This window comes from Centroberyx gerrardi, chromosome 16 (assembly GCF_048128805.1).
Source record: "Centroberyx gerrardi isolate f3 chromosome 16, fCenGer3.hap1.cur.20231027, whole genome shotgun sequence".
NCBI classification, from domain to species: domain Eukaryota; kingdom Metazoa; phylum Chordata; class Actinopteri; order Beryciformes; family Berycidae; genus Centroberyx; species Centroberyx gerrardi.
Genome location: NC_136012.1, coordinates 14,026,656 through 14,041,825, shown reverse-complemented (window position 1 = coordinate 14,041,825; position 15,170 = coordinate 14,026,656). Strand labels below are relative to the sequence as shown.

The 15,170-nt window shown below is 43.3% G+C and overlaps 2 protein-coding genes across 3 annotated transcripts; one reads left to right on the top strand and one right to left on the bottom strand.

The window, feature by feature from the left end:
- Positions 1 to 196: 196 nt before the first annotated feature.
- Positions 197 to 4,648, bottom strand: npy7r (neuropeptide Y receptor Y7). The gene is made up of 2 exons (XM_071923069.2): positions 4,604 to 4,648; positions 197 to 1,989 (listed from the first exon to the last, which is right to left on the bottom strand). The coding sequence occupies exon 2, from the start codon at positions 1,951 to 1,953 to the stop codon at positions 823 to 825; it is 1,131 nt and encodes a 376-aa protein (XP_071779170.1). The 5' UTR covers positions 1,954 to 1,989; positions 4,604 to 4,648; the 3' UTR covers positions 197 to 822.
- Positions 4,649 to 7,633: 2,985 nt separating this feature from the next.
- Positions 7,634 to 12,760, top strand: trim105 (tripartite motif containing 105). 2 transcript variants are annotated; one of them, XM_071923066.2, is made up of 7 exons: positions 7,634 to 7,719; positions 8,289 to 8,623; positions 9,168 to 9,263; positions 10,001 to 10,234; positions 10,466 to 10,479; positions 10,638 to 10,753; positions 10,980 to 12,760. In XM_071923066.2, exons 2-7 carry the CDS (start codon positions 8,336 to 8,338, stop codon positions 11,537 to 11,539), a joined length of 1,308 nt encoding a protein of 435 aa, XP_071779167.1. In that variant the 5' UTR covers positions 7,634 to 7,719; positions 8,289 to 8,335; the 3' UTR covers positions 11,540 to 12,760. The 2 variants fall into 2 exon arrangements, with proteins under 2 accessions (XP_071779167.1, XP_071779166.1); XM_071923065.2 differs by having other exon boundaries at positions 10,635 to 10,753.
- Positions 12,761 to 15,170: the final 2,410 nt, after the last annotated feature.

Sequence of the window (15,170 nt, the reverse complement as noted above, 5' to 3'; positions counted from 1 at the left end):
TATGCTTTGGACTTTAACCATTAGCTCACTGTGTTGTAAAGATTTACTTTCTTTCTATTTTTGTATTGTCTTCCCACCACAAGCCATTTGCTGTCTTTCTTTTACCAGGTTTAAGCATATACAGGTCTGTGTTATTCAAAAGACCATCAACAAAGGACACAAACTACTGAGTGCAATGAACATAGAATTGTATGTAATGACTGCTTCAATATGAACGCTTTTTACATGTTCTCAAAGCAAGTGACTCCTGCCTACATTCTGCGATAATGACATCAAGGGCGCTTTGCTCTCACTTCAAACATGACTGTTAACCTGCTAGAACATTGTAATTAATTCTAAATGCAACATTGCCATTTTAGTGAAAATTATCCCATTGTTTTGGACAACCAACAAATAGAAAAGCCAGTGTGAAAATGAAACTTGTTCTCATAGTCACAATAAATAACTTCTTCCCTTCAGTAGGTATGAACACACATTTACAGCCTCAGAAGTGCAATGACCCCAAAGCTCATTGGACATCACTTACCAACAAGAGCTCTGCATTTGCAAGAAACACATTATACATTTTTTTTTTTAGTGAGTTACTTAACACCCTGGTAAACATCTTAAACACATATTTGAATCAATTTGACACATGTATTTGCACAAGTACCATTCACAAAGGAAAGAAGAGCCTTACATAAAGCATTTCACATGCAAAGCTTTGAGCCCTCTCCACTGACATAAAAGGTACTCAAGATCAGACCATTTAAGTCAAAAGGCTGCTTTTAAACCACATGCCAGAGGTCTGTGTAATATTTCAAAGAATCTAAAAATTTCATCTCATACAGCAGTGGGAGGATGTCCACCATTGCGACCATTCAAAGTCAGCCCCCTTAGGGACCGAGTCCTGAAGGAGCCCTCAGGGTGGAAAGTATCTGGCTTATCCTCACAGCGGAAGACCATGAGGAAGCCGTTCCTGTAGTTCTTATTCATCCACCCATACAGGAGAGGGTTGGTAAAAGTGGAGCACATGGCCACAATGTGGAACACAGTGTATATCAGCTTGTACTCTTTAAACCGGAGCACCAGGTCCAGGTCACTGGCCAGCTGAAACACATGGAAGGGCAGCCAGCAGGTAGCGAACACCACCACCACCAGGGCCAGCATCTTGGTGGTCTTCTTGCGGCGGCTGACGCTGTCGTTGCGTCTGGACGGGCTGACGTGGTTCTTCAGCTTGACCCAGATGCAGATGTAAGCATAACTGATGACGGCTAAAGGAATGATGAACTGTAGGAGAAGCATGGAGAGGCTGTAGATGACTCCGTCCCTGCTGGTCCCGTGCGGCCACTTCTCGGAGCAGACGGAGATGCGCAGGTTGATGGACGGGATCTCTTCATAGCGGTACTCCCTGAAGATGGCCAGCGGTCCGGCTAGCACGGCGGACAGAGTCCAGGTGAGGGCCATGATGAGGAAGCTGGAGTGCCAGGTGAGGCGCTGGCCTAGGTGGAAGACGATGCAGCGGTAACGCTCCAGGGCGATGACAGTCATGGTCAGGATGGACACGTGCACGCTCAGGGCCTGGGCGAAGGGCACCATGTGGCATAGCACTGCCCCGAACTTCCACTCGTCCAGCAGAGTGTAGACCAGCGTGAAGGGCAAGCACAGAGTGTCCACCAGAAGGTCTGCCAGGGCCAGGTTCGCTATGAAGAAGTTGGTCACCGTTCGCATGTTCCTGTAGCGGATAATCATGTAGATGACCAGAGAGTTCCCCAGCAGCCCGAGGAGGATGATGAAGGAGTAGGCGGTGATCAGGGTGATCTGGACCCCGAGGTGCTTGGTAATGTCAGTGTGGAAACCAGGCGTGTGGAAACCCGTGCTGTCGTTGCCGAAAATCCCCTGATGCCACTGGGAGGCATCTGCTTCACTAGCCCCACCTTCTCCTGTGCTGTTGGACGGGTCTGTGGGGCTCATTGTACTGTGGATGCCGGGTCGAGGCTGTGTCAACACCTGAGGAGAAACACCACATAGAAATAGGATCCTCTTTTGAAGAAAATAACAAAGCAGTTAGCGTGAAAAACACTTGAACTCTAGCTCCAATGTATTTACTGAAAAGAAGAATTCCACCTTTGGCCCATTTTCTCTCTTTCTTTCCATTGTGCTATGCCCAGTGTCTTTCAGTGAAATGTACTGTACATATGGGCATTCCTATCCCAGCGTGTTTAGATAGACACACTGAAGTTATTAGCAATGTATTTAATGGAAACATGACATTTATTTTCAGGGTCTTTTGTCTCTTCAACACAGAACGAACTGCAAGAGCTGAACTAAATCCAAATTTTAATGAAATCTGACAAAAGATTTGTTATTTGCTATTACTCCTTCATTATTCTATTCATATCACGTGAAAAGGGTAGCCTGTGTTGTAAATGTCATGCTGTTATAATAGGCATCCAGTATTTAAACTTGTAAGTAATGCAATTTAAAAAGATAAGAGAATTATCTGATGCACGGCCTAATTATTAGAACAATCGCCCAAGATTGGATTGAACAAGTGGATGCAGCATTTCAGCTTGAAAAGTTAAAGAGGCATCACAGGAACAGATGAGAATCAATAGAAAATCAGCTCTCTTTGTACACATTTGTTCTCAACCCCCTACCCAAAAAACAGATTACTCTGTAGAACATTGCATTGTCCATGCCCTTAATATATCTACCAGCTTGGTTGCGGCATGCTGGTTATCAAAGGAACATGAACACCTTGCCATTATAAAGGCTAAGGGAAAATGAGGGAGGAAGCTATGTGATCAGGATGAGTCAGCCAACTCAAACAAACTATGTAGTTCAGAGTCAGCGGACGTTCACACACTGAGCCTGCATCCCACAAAGGGAATATTAAGTGGTCACCCTAATTTGTGACAGAAAGACCAACCCTGGCCCCGCTGTTACACAACTGTATGCCAGTGAAAGATATTCTCCCTCTTCAGCGTACTCTCCTGTCAGTCCATCATCCTGTCACTCCTATCAATCTACCTGTGACAGCTCCTGCTGAATATGGAGAGGACGACTTCTCTTGGCATGTTTAAAGACAAACTACTGACTGTTAAATGACTGCTAAATCTCTGAATAATTAATAAGTAGATGAAATGATAATTACAGTAAGTGATTTTAGACTCACTTTATGAAAATATTGGGTGGTACCTTTCTTTAGTGTTTATAGACCTGGATCAACTTTGCACATTTTCTGTGGCTGACACTCGATTTCTTCGGGGAACTATTGAGGCAAAGAGGACACCATTTAGTGAGAGGTCATCTCCTTGGCGATAAACACTCTTTTAGTCCTTTGGGGGATCCTCTATTTTGACAGACCACTGGAAAGACTCAGAGTGTGGGTTTAGTGAACCAGTTTAGTAAGTTCATTGCCTTTCCATGAACCTAGTTTAATCTGATTTAACATATAGGCTATTTTATGTACTTATGTTGTGTTGCTTGTCATATTTGCACTATTTGGGACAATGATAGTATTGTCCTCTCAGCAGTGGATTTTAAACAGCAAGGAGGTTTAGGCAGCACTGACTCTGTGTGTGTGTGTGTTCACAAGAATCCGGTTGTAAACAGTGTGTGTGTGTGTGTGTGTGTGTGTGATGGATCTGTTTGCTGGTGTGTATTTTAGATTACATTTAGATTAGTGAGATTAAAAACTATTCTATTTCAAGTAGCCCTTGGATTGCCACATTTTACACTGCTGCACACCTCAAGGACCCATATAGGATACACATACAGGATACACAACATAGCAGGTGTGGGGCCTGAGGGAGAGGAAATCAAGAAAACAGCAGATACTGTACACAGTGAGTCATGAAATGACTTGCAGAATAACTCTGAATCTAGGGACCACAGATTGTGGTCAAAACAACTACAGTGCTGCACTGCCAGTCAACCCCAAGCACGCACAGCCTACCTGTACCCTCTGCCACAGGAGCAGAAATCCACACAGGAGCAGACAGGAGGAATGTATCAGGCAGGCTGCAGGTGGCATACGTATTTTGCACTGACATAAACATCACTAATTTCTCATAGGACCCATTTCTGATCGGCGATGCTAATATTTTACTTTGAGGCAAGCTTGTGCCACTGAGGAATGTGTTACGTTAGACAATTAATCCTACACCTGCTAGAGCAAAAAACAAGAATATAACCGGATTCTTGTGAACTATAAGCACTGCCACCAATTTATGATGAGATACACTGTTCCTAATCAAATGGGTACTGGTGCCTCGTCCGTGCGTAATTTCTCGCCGTTTGTTTAACTTACTGAAAGGCTAGTGCGCATTCAATTATTTCCAAGTGAGCTCTCAAAGCCTATGCAACCGACAAGACAGGTGCAGATCGCCCCAACACAAATAGTACGCTATGGTACGTAATTTGGACACTTGTTCACCCTGTCTCGTATCCAAATTACGCACGTAGCTGATAGTTTCAGCAACTACAGATCACATTGTCACACAAGAACAGAGACATTATCTAACCACTCAGTGGCAGAATTTTGACACTAAACTGGCCTCGTAAGCTAAACATTCGTTTTAAGTCTACATGTACGCTATCCACATATTCATGGACTCACCTTTCCCCCTATATCTCCTTTTGCAAACGAGTCTTCACTTGAGAGTGGTGTGAAACAAGGGGGGAAAATCCCGAAGCTCCTCCCAAGCTGTAGCGCGCATCTTGTGGTTCGACTGTGCGCTCCTGAGGCAGGTCTCACAGGCTTCAGTGCTGAGCGTCCAAATCGATGCAAGGGTGTGCAGAGCTTGCCTTTATCAGATCAAATCTAAAAGTTTGGCATCTGTATGAATAATTGCCACCGCATTACACAGTAAATAGAAAATACCTGGATCATTTAATATTGTTTAACGCACCAACTTCCCCCTACTTCCTTTAGTTTATTCCATTCTGCAGTTTTATTTCCATTCTCATACAGGTTATCCATTGCATCACATGCGTTCTCATATACTTTGCAACTTTGAATGAACTTTGGATCATTACGGGGTGTAAAGTCGATCCTGACATAAAACAATATCATTGGATCCAAGTGCGCTGGCTGTCAAATCATCGTCACAGGTGATCTAATTTCTGCAGTCAAATGTAGATATTAAATGTACATTATAAAACCATTTCATATTGTTGTGCAGCAAGGCTATGATGAACCTTATTTGAGAAAAGATTGCAATGAAACCTCTGTCAAAGTCAGTTGAATCCCAGGGGGGAAAAAAGACACCAATATTTTCTTACAAGCTCATCTTTGTCAGCTCTCAAGAATTCTTAAAATAGATGAAAAGATTAGAAGTTCTTAGTGAATATATTTTCTTCAGAGTTATCTACAGCGAGCTAGAGGATAAAAAAAACCCATCTAATTAAATTGTATTACATTTGATTAAGCTTTGGTCAGGAATTTGAATACTACATTTTAGTATTCTGACCATGTCATTTGCCCAAATGATTCCCACTCCCAAGGGGGTTTGGATAAATGAGGTTATACTGCAGTGGGCCTGGAGCAATTTCCATAAATGTCAAAATTTTGTCTTGAGATTTTGAACATCTTAAGCAGCCTCAATATATCTAGAAGAAATGTTTCACTAATAAAAAAGTTCAATTGCAATAAATGAGATATAGGAGGTTTTATAAGTCTTGAAAAAAAAAAAAATCTTGAAAAAAAAAAAATACAGTTTTCATAGACTTTCAGGCCCCAAAGGTCTGTATAGTTCACATTTCATAATACGAAATATGAATTGTCAACTGACAGCATGTTTCAAGGTCTTCCCTGCTGAGACCACACCGCATTTCTGCAACCCTGTACAATGTCTAGCCAATATAATATATTCAACCCTGTCCAATACCATACACCTAAATGCGGTGTGGTCTCAGCAGGGAAGACCTTGAAACATGCTGTCAGTTGACAAAAGGCAAGAACAAGGCAGCTGAGAGCCCCGCTGAACCTTTTCCTCGCACTATCATAAGATCGAGGGCATTTTGTGCATTGTCGAGCGAAGGAACAGGAGATCATGTCTCCCTGGAGCCCCATTCAAGCACTTTCCATCTTAAATTGCTATTCCCTCACAGTCGAGCGGTTGCCTGTCACTGTCCCAGCCTAGATGGGGGGTTTTTTGGTCTAGGAATCAATCACTGCACTGTATCCTTGAATCCTCTTAGTGACATTTTACTTGATGACGCGATAATTGGTGCTGTGATTGACTCAGCAACAGAGATTACCCTTATTGATTGGGGCACGCTGCCTCTCCGCCTCAATTTATGCTTTCAATGATGAGAGATATTCCCCCGGCCTGCGCCTCCCAGGTCATGCTGCAGTCAAGGTTGGCGGTCGCAGCCTCTCTCAGCCTGACTTATCACACACATTACAAATACGACCGGATTTCTCTCCTTGGGACAAGACTGCCTGTTCCTGACAGGGCTGTGAAAAGTGGTGAGCGGGTTTCAGAGTGGGGTGGGAAGGAGCACTTAAGCCACAGTTTCAGTTAAATCACTGTTTTTTAAAATAAGTCTATGTAACACCACTCATCTACCTGTGTGTGCCCACTTTTATGTACCCAATTAGTGAGATATCCTCCATATGGTTGGGGATCCTGCATTCATGGTCCACAGCTCTCCATCTGATCGCTGTTTCTCTGCAGCCCCTCTGAGAGCAGCGGTGTCACTGATCTGAGCTGACAATGATCAGAGACCATGGCGTCCTCATGTCGCAAAGCTGCAAAACCCACCATGCATAAACTGAGGTTGTTCTCTCTCTCTCTCTTTTTTTCTCTTGTGTGTGTGTGTGTGTGTGTGTGTGTGTGTGTGTGTGTGTGTGTGTGAGAGAGAGAGAGAGAGCGAGAGAGAGAGAGGAGACCAAAAAGACAGACAAAAAGAAAAATCCCATTTGCGCCTCTTTCATTCTTTACTTTCACTGTTGGAGCGTTATATTCCTCTCAGAGGTTAAACTTGACAGGTGGAGGCTGTAAAGTCCAGTGCAGTTGACAGCACTTAATCCTTTAGTAATTAAATATATTGATTTCAAAGAAAGGACAGCTGTGAAGTTGGGAGATTGGACTCCCTATGGTAAACATTAGTGTGGGATACTCCAATTATCTCTCCTGGCATGTACTTTTCTTTTTCTCTAAGGCTGTCTGGTCAATGGGTCTAGGAGTGTAAAACTGACAGGTAAAGACTGCACAACAATAATGTGGGCCTGTGATATTTCTAAAAGAGTAGGCTGATCCTGGATCTCTGATCAAGTTATATGACCATTATGTCCCTTTCCCACATGTGGTAAGAGACCAACAGATTTCAAATAAGCCTCCCTATTGAACCCTACATTTATCATGTGCCATGTAAGAGTGGCAAGAAATAATGAATGAAATGGAAAAGGCACATAGGTCGGGGCTACAAATATATATAATATATATAATAGTGATAGTCTTTTACTATATTTTCCCCATTACAATTTCTTTCTAATAATAAAATGAGTAGTGTGGAGGAGAAAAAGAAAGTAACTGCATTACTCACGTCCCACTGTTTGCTTTGTAACATATGGACCAATCAAAGGTGGTTTTGTAGGCGGGGCATGCGCAGTACACGGTGTTCCTTGTGTTCCCAACCACAGCAGCAGCCGAGGGATCTGAAACTAAGAGCAGATGGAGAGACTTTGAAGTACCGTTATTTGGACACACTTCTCCGTCAACAGACAACGTAAGTTCACTAACGTGTGACAAGTTGATTGTAGTCACTATTTCACTTCTTCTTTTTTTTTTAATAGGTTGGGTTTGTTGTCGCTTTAACAGCTTGTTTACTTGCTGTACTACGTAGCTACGCTAGCAGGCTTGCTTCAAGCAGTAAACCAACAATCTGGTCAAACGTTCCCGTTTTACAAAGGAAATCACCAGCAAGCTAACATCTCGTGATTATCACTTGACACCGCCCCGCCTCAAGCTGATTAAAGTTTACCCTTGCAGTAGTCAATAGTTTCAGGGTATTCTAGGTATCAACCAGTAAGCTAAAAGTTGATTAGTTCTGACTTGCTGTGAGTGTTTTAGACTTCAAGGTGGGGGGTGCATATCCCACTCTTTTGGACCTAGAGATAGGTAGCTAATGAATAACCTAATCTTATATGTTGAATAGCAGGAAGTTGCTGTCGTTTAGTTGAGTGTGAAGTCTAGCAGTCAGCTATTACAGCTGACTGAACAATCCCCTCTGCCACTAGGTAAACAGTCACCAGAAAAGGGAATGCTTATCTCTGCCCCCCCTCTGTCTACTTTCAGGCTTTTGCTTTCACATTGGTAAACTTCGGAAAAGAATTCCCTTCACCATGGCTGCTGCTGCTCCTGCTGCTGCACCTAACAAGGGCAGCCTTCGAGAGGACCTGACATGTGCCATATGCTGTGACCTGTTTCGGGAGCCTGTGATGCTGGCCTGTATGCACCACTTCTGCAAATCCTGCATCTCCAGGTACTGGAGGGGGGTCCGGGGGCCTGTGACTTGCCCGCAGTGCCGCAAGGAGTTCAGCACCAAACAGTTCCAGACCAACTACCTGGTGACAGCCATGGTGGAGAAGGTTAGGGTCACCAGCTCTGACAGTTATGTCAAGAATCTGGAGGTGAGTTCACTTACCTTCCTCCTCATCTACAATGTTTGTGTTTTTTTAGTGTGCCTATCCATAAAGTCAGATTTGTTTTTAGCTTCTAATAATCCTCTAAAGATCCCACTGTTTACCTCCCTTGTCTTTAGTTGTGGTCTTGTGTTACTAAGTGAACTTTGGTAACCTTTTCCAAAATAGCCACGTGTTCCAAAGTAAATGTATCAAGTTAAAAATGACTGGCATATGACCTTTTGTGTTATTAAAAGTAAATACAATTGTTCTCTTTGTTGCAGTCCAGAACTGTTTGTTCCGCTGTTTGAACAGTTTCACAGTAGTTGTACTTGAAACATATATCTCATTTGAATTGCTCAGACCAAAGTTCACCCTCCACGCCCTTTTTATATTACTTTGCATGAGAGGATATATGACTTATCCACAGCAAGGACATAAATACAAGGCATGCTTGCAGTCTTTTCTGGATTCCTTGTTGTTTTCCGGAAAATCTCTTCCTACGCTATTTCTGTTCTGCTCACAGTGATTTGATTTGCATATTGCTCACCAGAAACAACTGAAGGATACTTTGGACAGTCATCGCCTTAAAAGGGAGGACTTCATCAACATTATTCGCAGAGACAAAGAGAAGATGGATGCCATAAAGGTAAACTCCTCTGGTGATCCCAAGGGATGGCAGCACTTAACAGATAAGAATGTACATGTCCCTCCTAATGGGTGTTTGCAATATGTCTGTGTGCATATTGGGTGGTGTTTGCAGATGTAGTGACACTGCGCGCTTTGATATGTGTAAAACATAATGTTCTCGCGCTTGGGTGCATAAATGCCTTTCTGCACTGACACTGGGTTGTATCAGCTATTAATAACTCCTTCCCAAGTTATTCCATGAAGTCCTTACCAGAAACTTAGTAGCTACTAGCTAGTTTTTGGTAGAGAGATGCTTAATTTGCTCATGGCAGATCATAACTTGCTTTGACATTAAGAGTTCACAATGGTTAACAGTCAATCAACGATCAAAGATAAACATTTTTCTTCATGGTTACCACTGTTATTAGTTTGCTTACTGGAACGAGCCACTTAGCATCATCAACACAATCCTTAATTTTGTACTCTTATTGTGTGTAGTTCTGTGACCAAGTATAATTTACACCTGCTTTACCACAGAATAGGGGCTTGCAATTATTTGTTATCTAGGGTTACACTGGAGCTAATTTTTGTTCTGCTACCATGGTACCGTGCTACCGTGTATATCAGAATCTATCAGTGCTTAAATTCCATCTATGCTATGTTTTAACTTAACTTTAGTGGGGGCAACTGGCCCCTGAGGCTCTGTGTTGTCCTTTGTCCTGTACCTGTGACAACATTCGACTCTCCCTGCCTCAGAGAGTTGGAGCAGAGCTGCAGGCTCGTGTCCAAGGGGAGTTCAGAGCTTTGCAGCAGTTCCTGCAGGATGAGGAGGCCTGTGTGCTGGAGCAGCTGAGGAGGGAGCAGGAGGAGGTGCTGGAGCAGCTCCAGCGCCACCTGGAGGCCAGCAGTGAGGCAGTGAGGGAGCTGGAGCAGAACATGAGAGTCCTCCAGCAGGCCAGCGCTGCCACTGATAACGGTGTACTGGCTGAGGTGAGTTGTAGATTCTCCCAATGGTGAGTCTTAGCTCTAAAATAAGTTTGGATGGCAATTCAAGTTTGTCAGAATTGTTTTTTCTGCTTCCAAGTCATGGTCATTTATAGTCAAATGTCAAGCTTAGAATATGTTGGTCACATCTGAAATTTAAATACAAACCCTCAGTGTCGTCTAATTTGACTTTTCCATCAATTTGATATGATTTCTTTTTCGTTCCCCTATCTCTAGCTCCCACAGCTAAGGTAAGCATTCATTTTAGTGTCATGATTAATTGACTCCTTTGGGCATTTTTGAACCTGTCACATTTGATTTATATTTCCATTTATGTCCAGGTGGTGTCATTTCTGCCGAGAATAAATGACCGCCTGTGTAACTAAATGGGTGTTTACTTTTTCAGCAGACCATGTGTACAAGTGGATATGGCACCGGAGCTGGATATAAACGCTTTCAGCAACAAATACATGGCCCCATTACAGTACATCACATGGAGAAAGATGTTCACGTCTTTGAAGCCAGGTAATTTCCCCTCACATGTGCTCCATTACAAGATACAAGAACGCCTGAGCTGAAAGCATGTTCTGCCTAAACAATGGGAGGAATTAATGAAGTAATTACTAGAGTATTACATACAGGATGTAGAAGTCGTGACAAGACAATGATCATTTCAATTTAAAATGTGACATGTCATTGAATTTTAGCTCAGGAATTAACGTCACTCTTGATGTATTGTTTCACCCCAAAGGTCCTTCCCCATTAACTTTTGATGTCGACACAGCGCACCCAAGCGTTTACGTCTCCCGGGACAAAACCACGGCAGTCGAGTGTGACGGCATTGTCCCGTACAAGCCCCACCCCAAGCGCTTCCTCCAGTGTGTCAACATTCTGGCCACCCAGGGCTTCCAGTCAGGCCGACACTACTGGGAAGTCGGGGTGGGCTCCAAACCTAAGTGGGACCTGGGCGTGGCGTCCGAGGGAGTGGACAGGCACGCCCGGATCAAGCTGAGCCCCGAAAGCGGCTACTGGACACTGCGGCTGCGCAACGGGGACGAGTACTCGGCCGGCACCCAGCCGTGGACCAGGCTGCAGCTTAGCTCCCCCCCCCAGAGGGTCGGCGTTTTCCTGGACTGTGAGGAGAGGAGGGTTTCCTTCTACAACGCCGATGATATGAGTCTGCTGTACTCGTTTGCCAGTGGGCCCAGGGGCAAGGTCTTCCCCTTCTTCAGCCCCTGTATTAGTGGCAACAACCAGAGACCCCAGCCAATCCAGCTCCTCCACCACCCTCCGGTCGCTTTGTCTGGCTAATAGGGCGCAGTCAACAAAAGCTTTCAAGCATGTAAGAGCTGCTGTCCATTAACCAAAGACTTTAATCACCAAGCCATTGAAAGGACAATTCTGCTGTTTTTGACGTTAGGGTTTTATATCATTCTAGCCTTGATAAGAGTTTAAAAATTCTGACTGTTGTTTGGGATGTTATTCTATTAAGATATTTGGTTTCCATGTTTTTATTGATTGGTCATTGCCACACACTTCTTTTCTATCTGAAATGAATCATGAGCACAAGCTATGAAAATGATCATATTCCATGAAATGCTATGTTTAGTTTAGTGGTGTCACGTATTCTGAAAAATATAATGCTCCATTGTGCTGTGATACAGTGTCCTGAAGTGGCTCATATGCAGAATTTGCATTATGGCACAATGCAATAGAGCACTTGATAGAAAAGCATAAAAAAAACAGTATGTTCAACCAACTTGGTGCTTTTGTGGGTTTTGAATGTATTAAGTTACGTTTCCAGGCACACTGGAATAACAGTCTTCAACCAAGTATCTCAATAATAGATCTAGATAATAGACCTTTCAAATAACAGCCTGAGGTATTAATTCTCATCTAGTCAGAGCGACCTTGGGTTCACTTGTAAAATGGGTGCAATTCTTTTTAAACTAAACTGAAAATACGGTGTGAAGCCTCTTGATTGCACCTTTCTGAGTTTAATCATAATGAAACAATCACACCTTCAGTACACATTGCCATGAGATGTTATGTAAAAATAAATGCTGCCACAAGTGTAGTGCAGTGTATAGTGTGTATGATAGTCTACAGTGATGCTATTTTGTCTTCATTTTGAATGTGCATTCTGATTTAAAGTGTAACACACAGATATAACTTTACAGCACCTTATGATTTTTTTGGCTGACTGTTGTGCCTTCATGTGTACAGTGATCGATCAACAATTCCTCTTTGTCATGACTGTTTTGATTTCTATATAAATGTGAATTAATTCACAAATGTTAGATAATTGTACCAAGGATTTGTTCTTCTCTTCTTAAATTCTAACACACATTGTACAGTGCACATGGACGACCAATTTCATCATTGTCATAGATTTTAATACTGAAATATGATTCTTTGCAGGATTTTATCTATGCAATACATTTTACATTGCTGCTGTTGTAAGAGATTTTGTGCTTGGAGTATGATATTCAACAGTGAGATTTAGAAATTACCTGTAATTTCATGATAAAAAGCCAAATTGTTATTGTAAAACATGTTGATGCAAATAAACCAAATCACTTTTGCTTTCTTAAATAAACATTTTGTCCCTGATTCTTCACTGAACTAATCAAGGATGCCATTGAGCATCATCAAAGCAAAACACAAACACTTATGTAGCGGTTATTCATGGGAATCCAGAGCCATTTGAGCAGACAACAGTGGGGGGCTGACACTGCTGCACCTGGAGTGGAACTTTTTCAATGCATGAGCCATCCATGACACTTAAACTGCGAGGATGGGCTGGCCCTCGGTTATCTCCACAAACACACAAGAGCACAGACGTCCTGTTTCCTCCCGCCAGGTGAAAGGTCAGATAAACAGAATGACAGTGGGGATGCGTCCCGGCTGCTTGACGGGCCTCAGGGGTGCGCTGAGCAGGATGCCGCTGCCTCCTCTCCTGATTGGAAAAGTGGCACAATGACCAGGACCACAGTGGGACCCATGCTCTTCCTGTGCAGCAGCAACACCGAATGGGTGCGTTTACCACACACTTTAGCTGCTTGCTCTGCTCCATATGCAGACTGAAATAGTGGACTTAATATCCTAAAATGGAGAGAGCCTCTAACTGGTACTTCCTTACAGTGCCATGTTCCTGTAGTATGTAGGTGGTAGACATCTGAAGTGAAAATTATTGACTTGTGTGTTTTGTTGATTAAGGATTGTTAGATTCTTTTACAGATAAGTGGATTAATTCAGACTCCAGGTAGCATTTTCTCTGCAGGAGTTAAACAGCAAAGAGGAATTTTGTCCAACTGTATTCCACTCAATGCTTTAGCTTTCTGATTAATAAGCTGTTGCAGCGGCGTTCATCCTGCTAGTCAAGGGAGAGTGCCTTAGCCACTGAATGATTTCAGCTAACATGACCTGTGATTGTTCAATATGAAGTTGCGGCTGCCCCAGCCAAAACAAAAAAAACCCTCTTCAACAATGACTCCCAAGTTGTGAGCCACATCAAAGCGGCCTGGCAGGCTGCAGCGTGGTGGATGGGACCATGTGCAAGAGCGTCAGCGAGCGAGTGGGCTGCATGCGTGCTCCATATCCTTCCTATGGTAGTAGCCGTGAATCCGTAATGTGTTTCCTGACCTGAGGATGGGCCGGATGGAGTGCTGGCACTTCAAGGACGGGTCCTTGAGTCCTGAGTTGTCCCTCAGGAGCCGGCAGGATTATAAACTCAAACCTTTCATCTGACACAGCAGGGATGATCATGTTATCCTGCATAATGTGTCTTGTTTGTTATCACTGTTGTCTGAATGGTGGCGCTTTACTGTGCGCAGTTTATTGTTATATTGACCGCTGACGTGTTTTCATACTTTTATGACTTTATCTGTATTGTATTCTTAAAGGGATTTGGTAACTCCCTGGACAAAGCTCTGTTAGACCAGCAACACGATTTAGTGTGTTTATTTTCCTCTAAGGCCGAGGGCGCTGTGGGGCTAAAACCAGGGGAACATTTTAATTACAACCATTCAATCACAACATTGTGTTTGAAGGTCACAGAGGTGGACTGCCGCGAGGGATCTGGGGAAACGTGTGCCCACAATAACATGCAATGCTCCTTTGACTCCCTGTTATTCCACACACTCATGATGTTAACTAAGTTTTGTGGCTCTGCACCCAGATGTGTGTTCTTTGTTGTTGTTGTTGTTGTTGCTGTCAAATCATTGAGAATGTCAATACATTAATTTGGGTACAAAGTGTGTTTTCTCATACTTTTTACTGACAGCTGCTGACAAAAAACATGTTTGATGAATAAGTCAAAAGTTAACAGCTTTGAAGTCACAGTTGGGAAGGAGAAAGCAAAGCAGCAGTGAGTCTGGAGTCGGACAGCCTTATTATCGATGTAATGGATTTCCAAGTGGAGATATAGTATGTTATCAATGTGTCTGCAGGAGAGTGGAGCTCTTAGGGATTGATCATGCTGGCTTGAATGGACATTAGGTTCTTCTGCTGCCACATAAGAGGTTTGACTGGATCTCAAAGCTGGAGCCACATGAAACAAGTATGGTTAATGCATGAGAACACACACGCACACACACACACGCATGCACACAGGCATCTGAGGGTCCATGCTCTCAAGTTGTGAATCATCCAGACATCCTGTGTGTGTGCGTGTGTGTGTGTGTGTGTGTGTTTGTGAACTGACTTTGACTTTTTGTCTCTCTGCGTATTTAGTGCATGAAATGTATCCCTCCCTGTAAAATAAATCAGGGCTGATAGCAGCAGCGCACCACGGACATGTCAAAGGAGATCATGCACTTAGTACAAGATTCTCATTCACACTTTCCCAAATCCCTCAGGAGGGAGGGTGTGTGTGGGCGGAGAGGGGGGTGAGCAGGTCTCAGATAAGGCTATAGAAGAAATCCAATCACTCCAGTTCCAT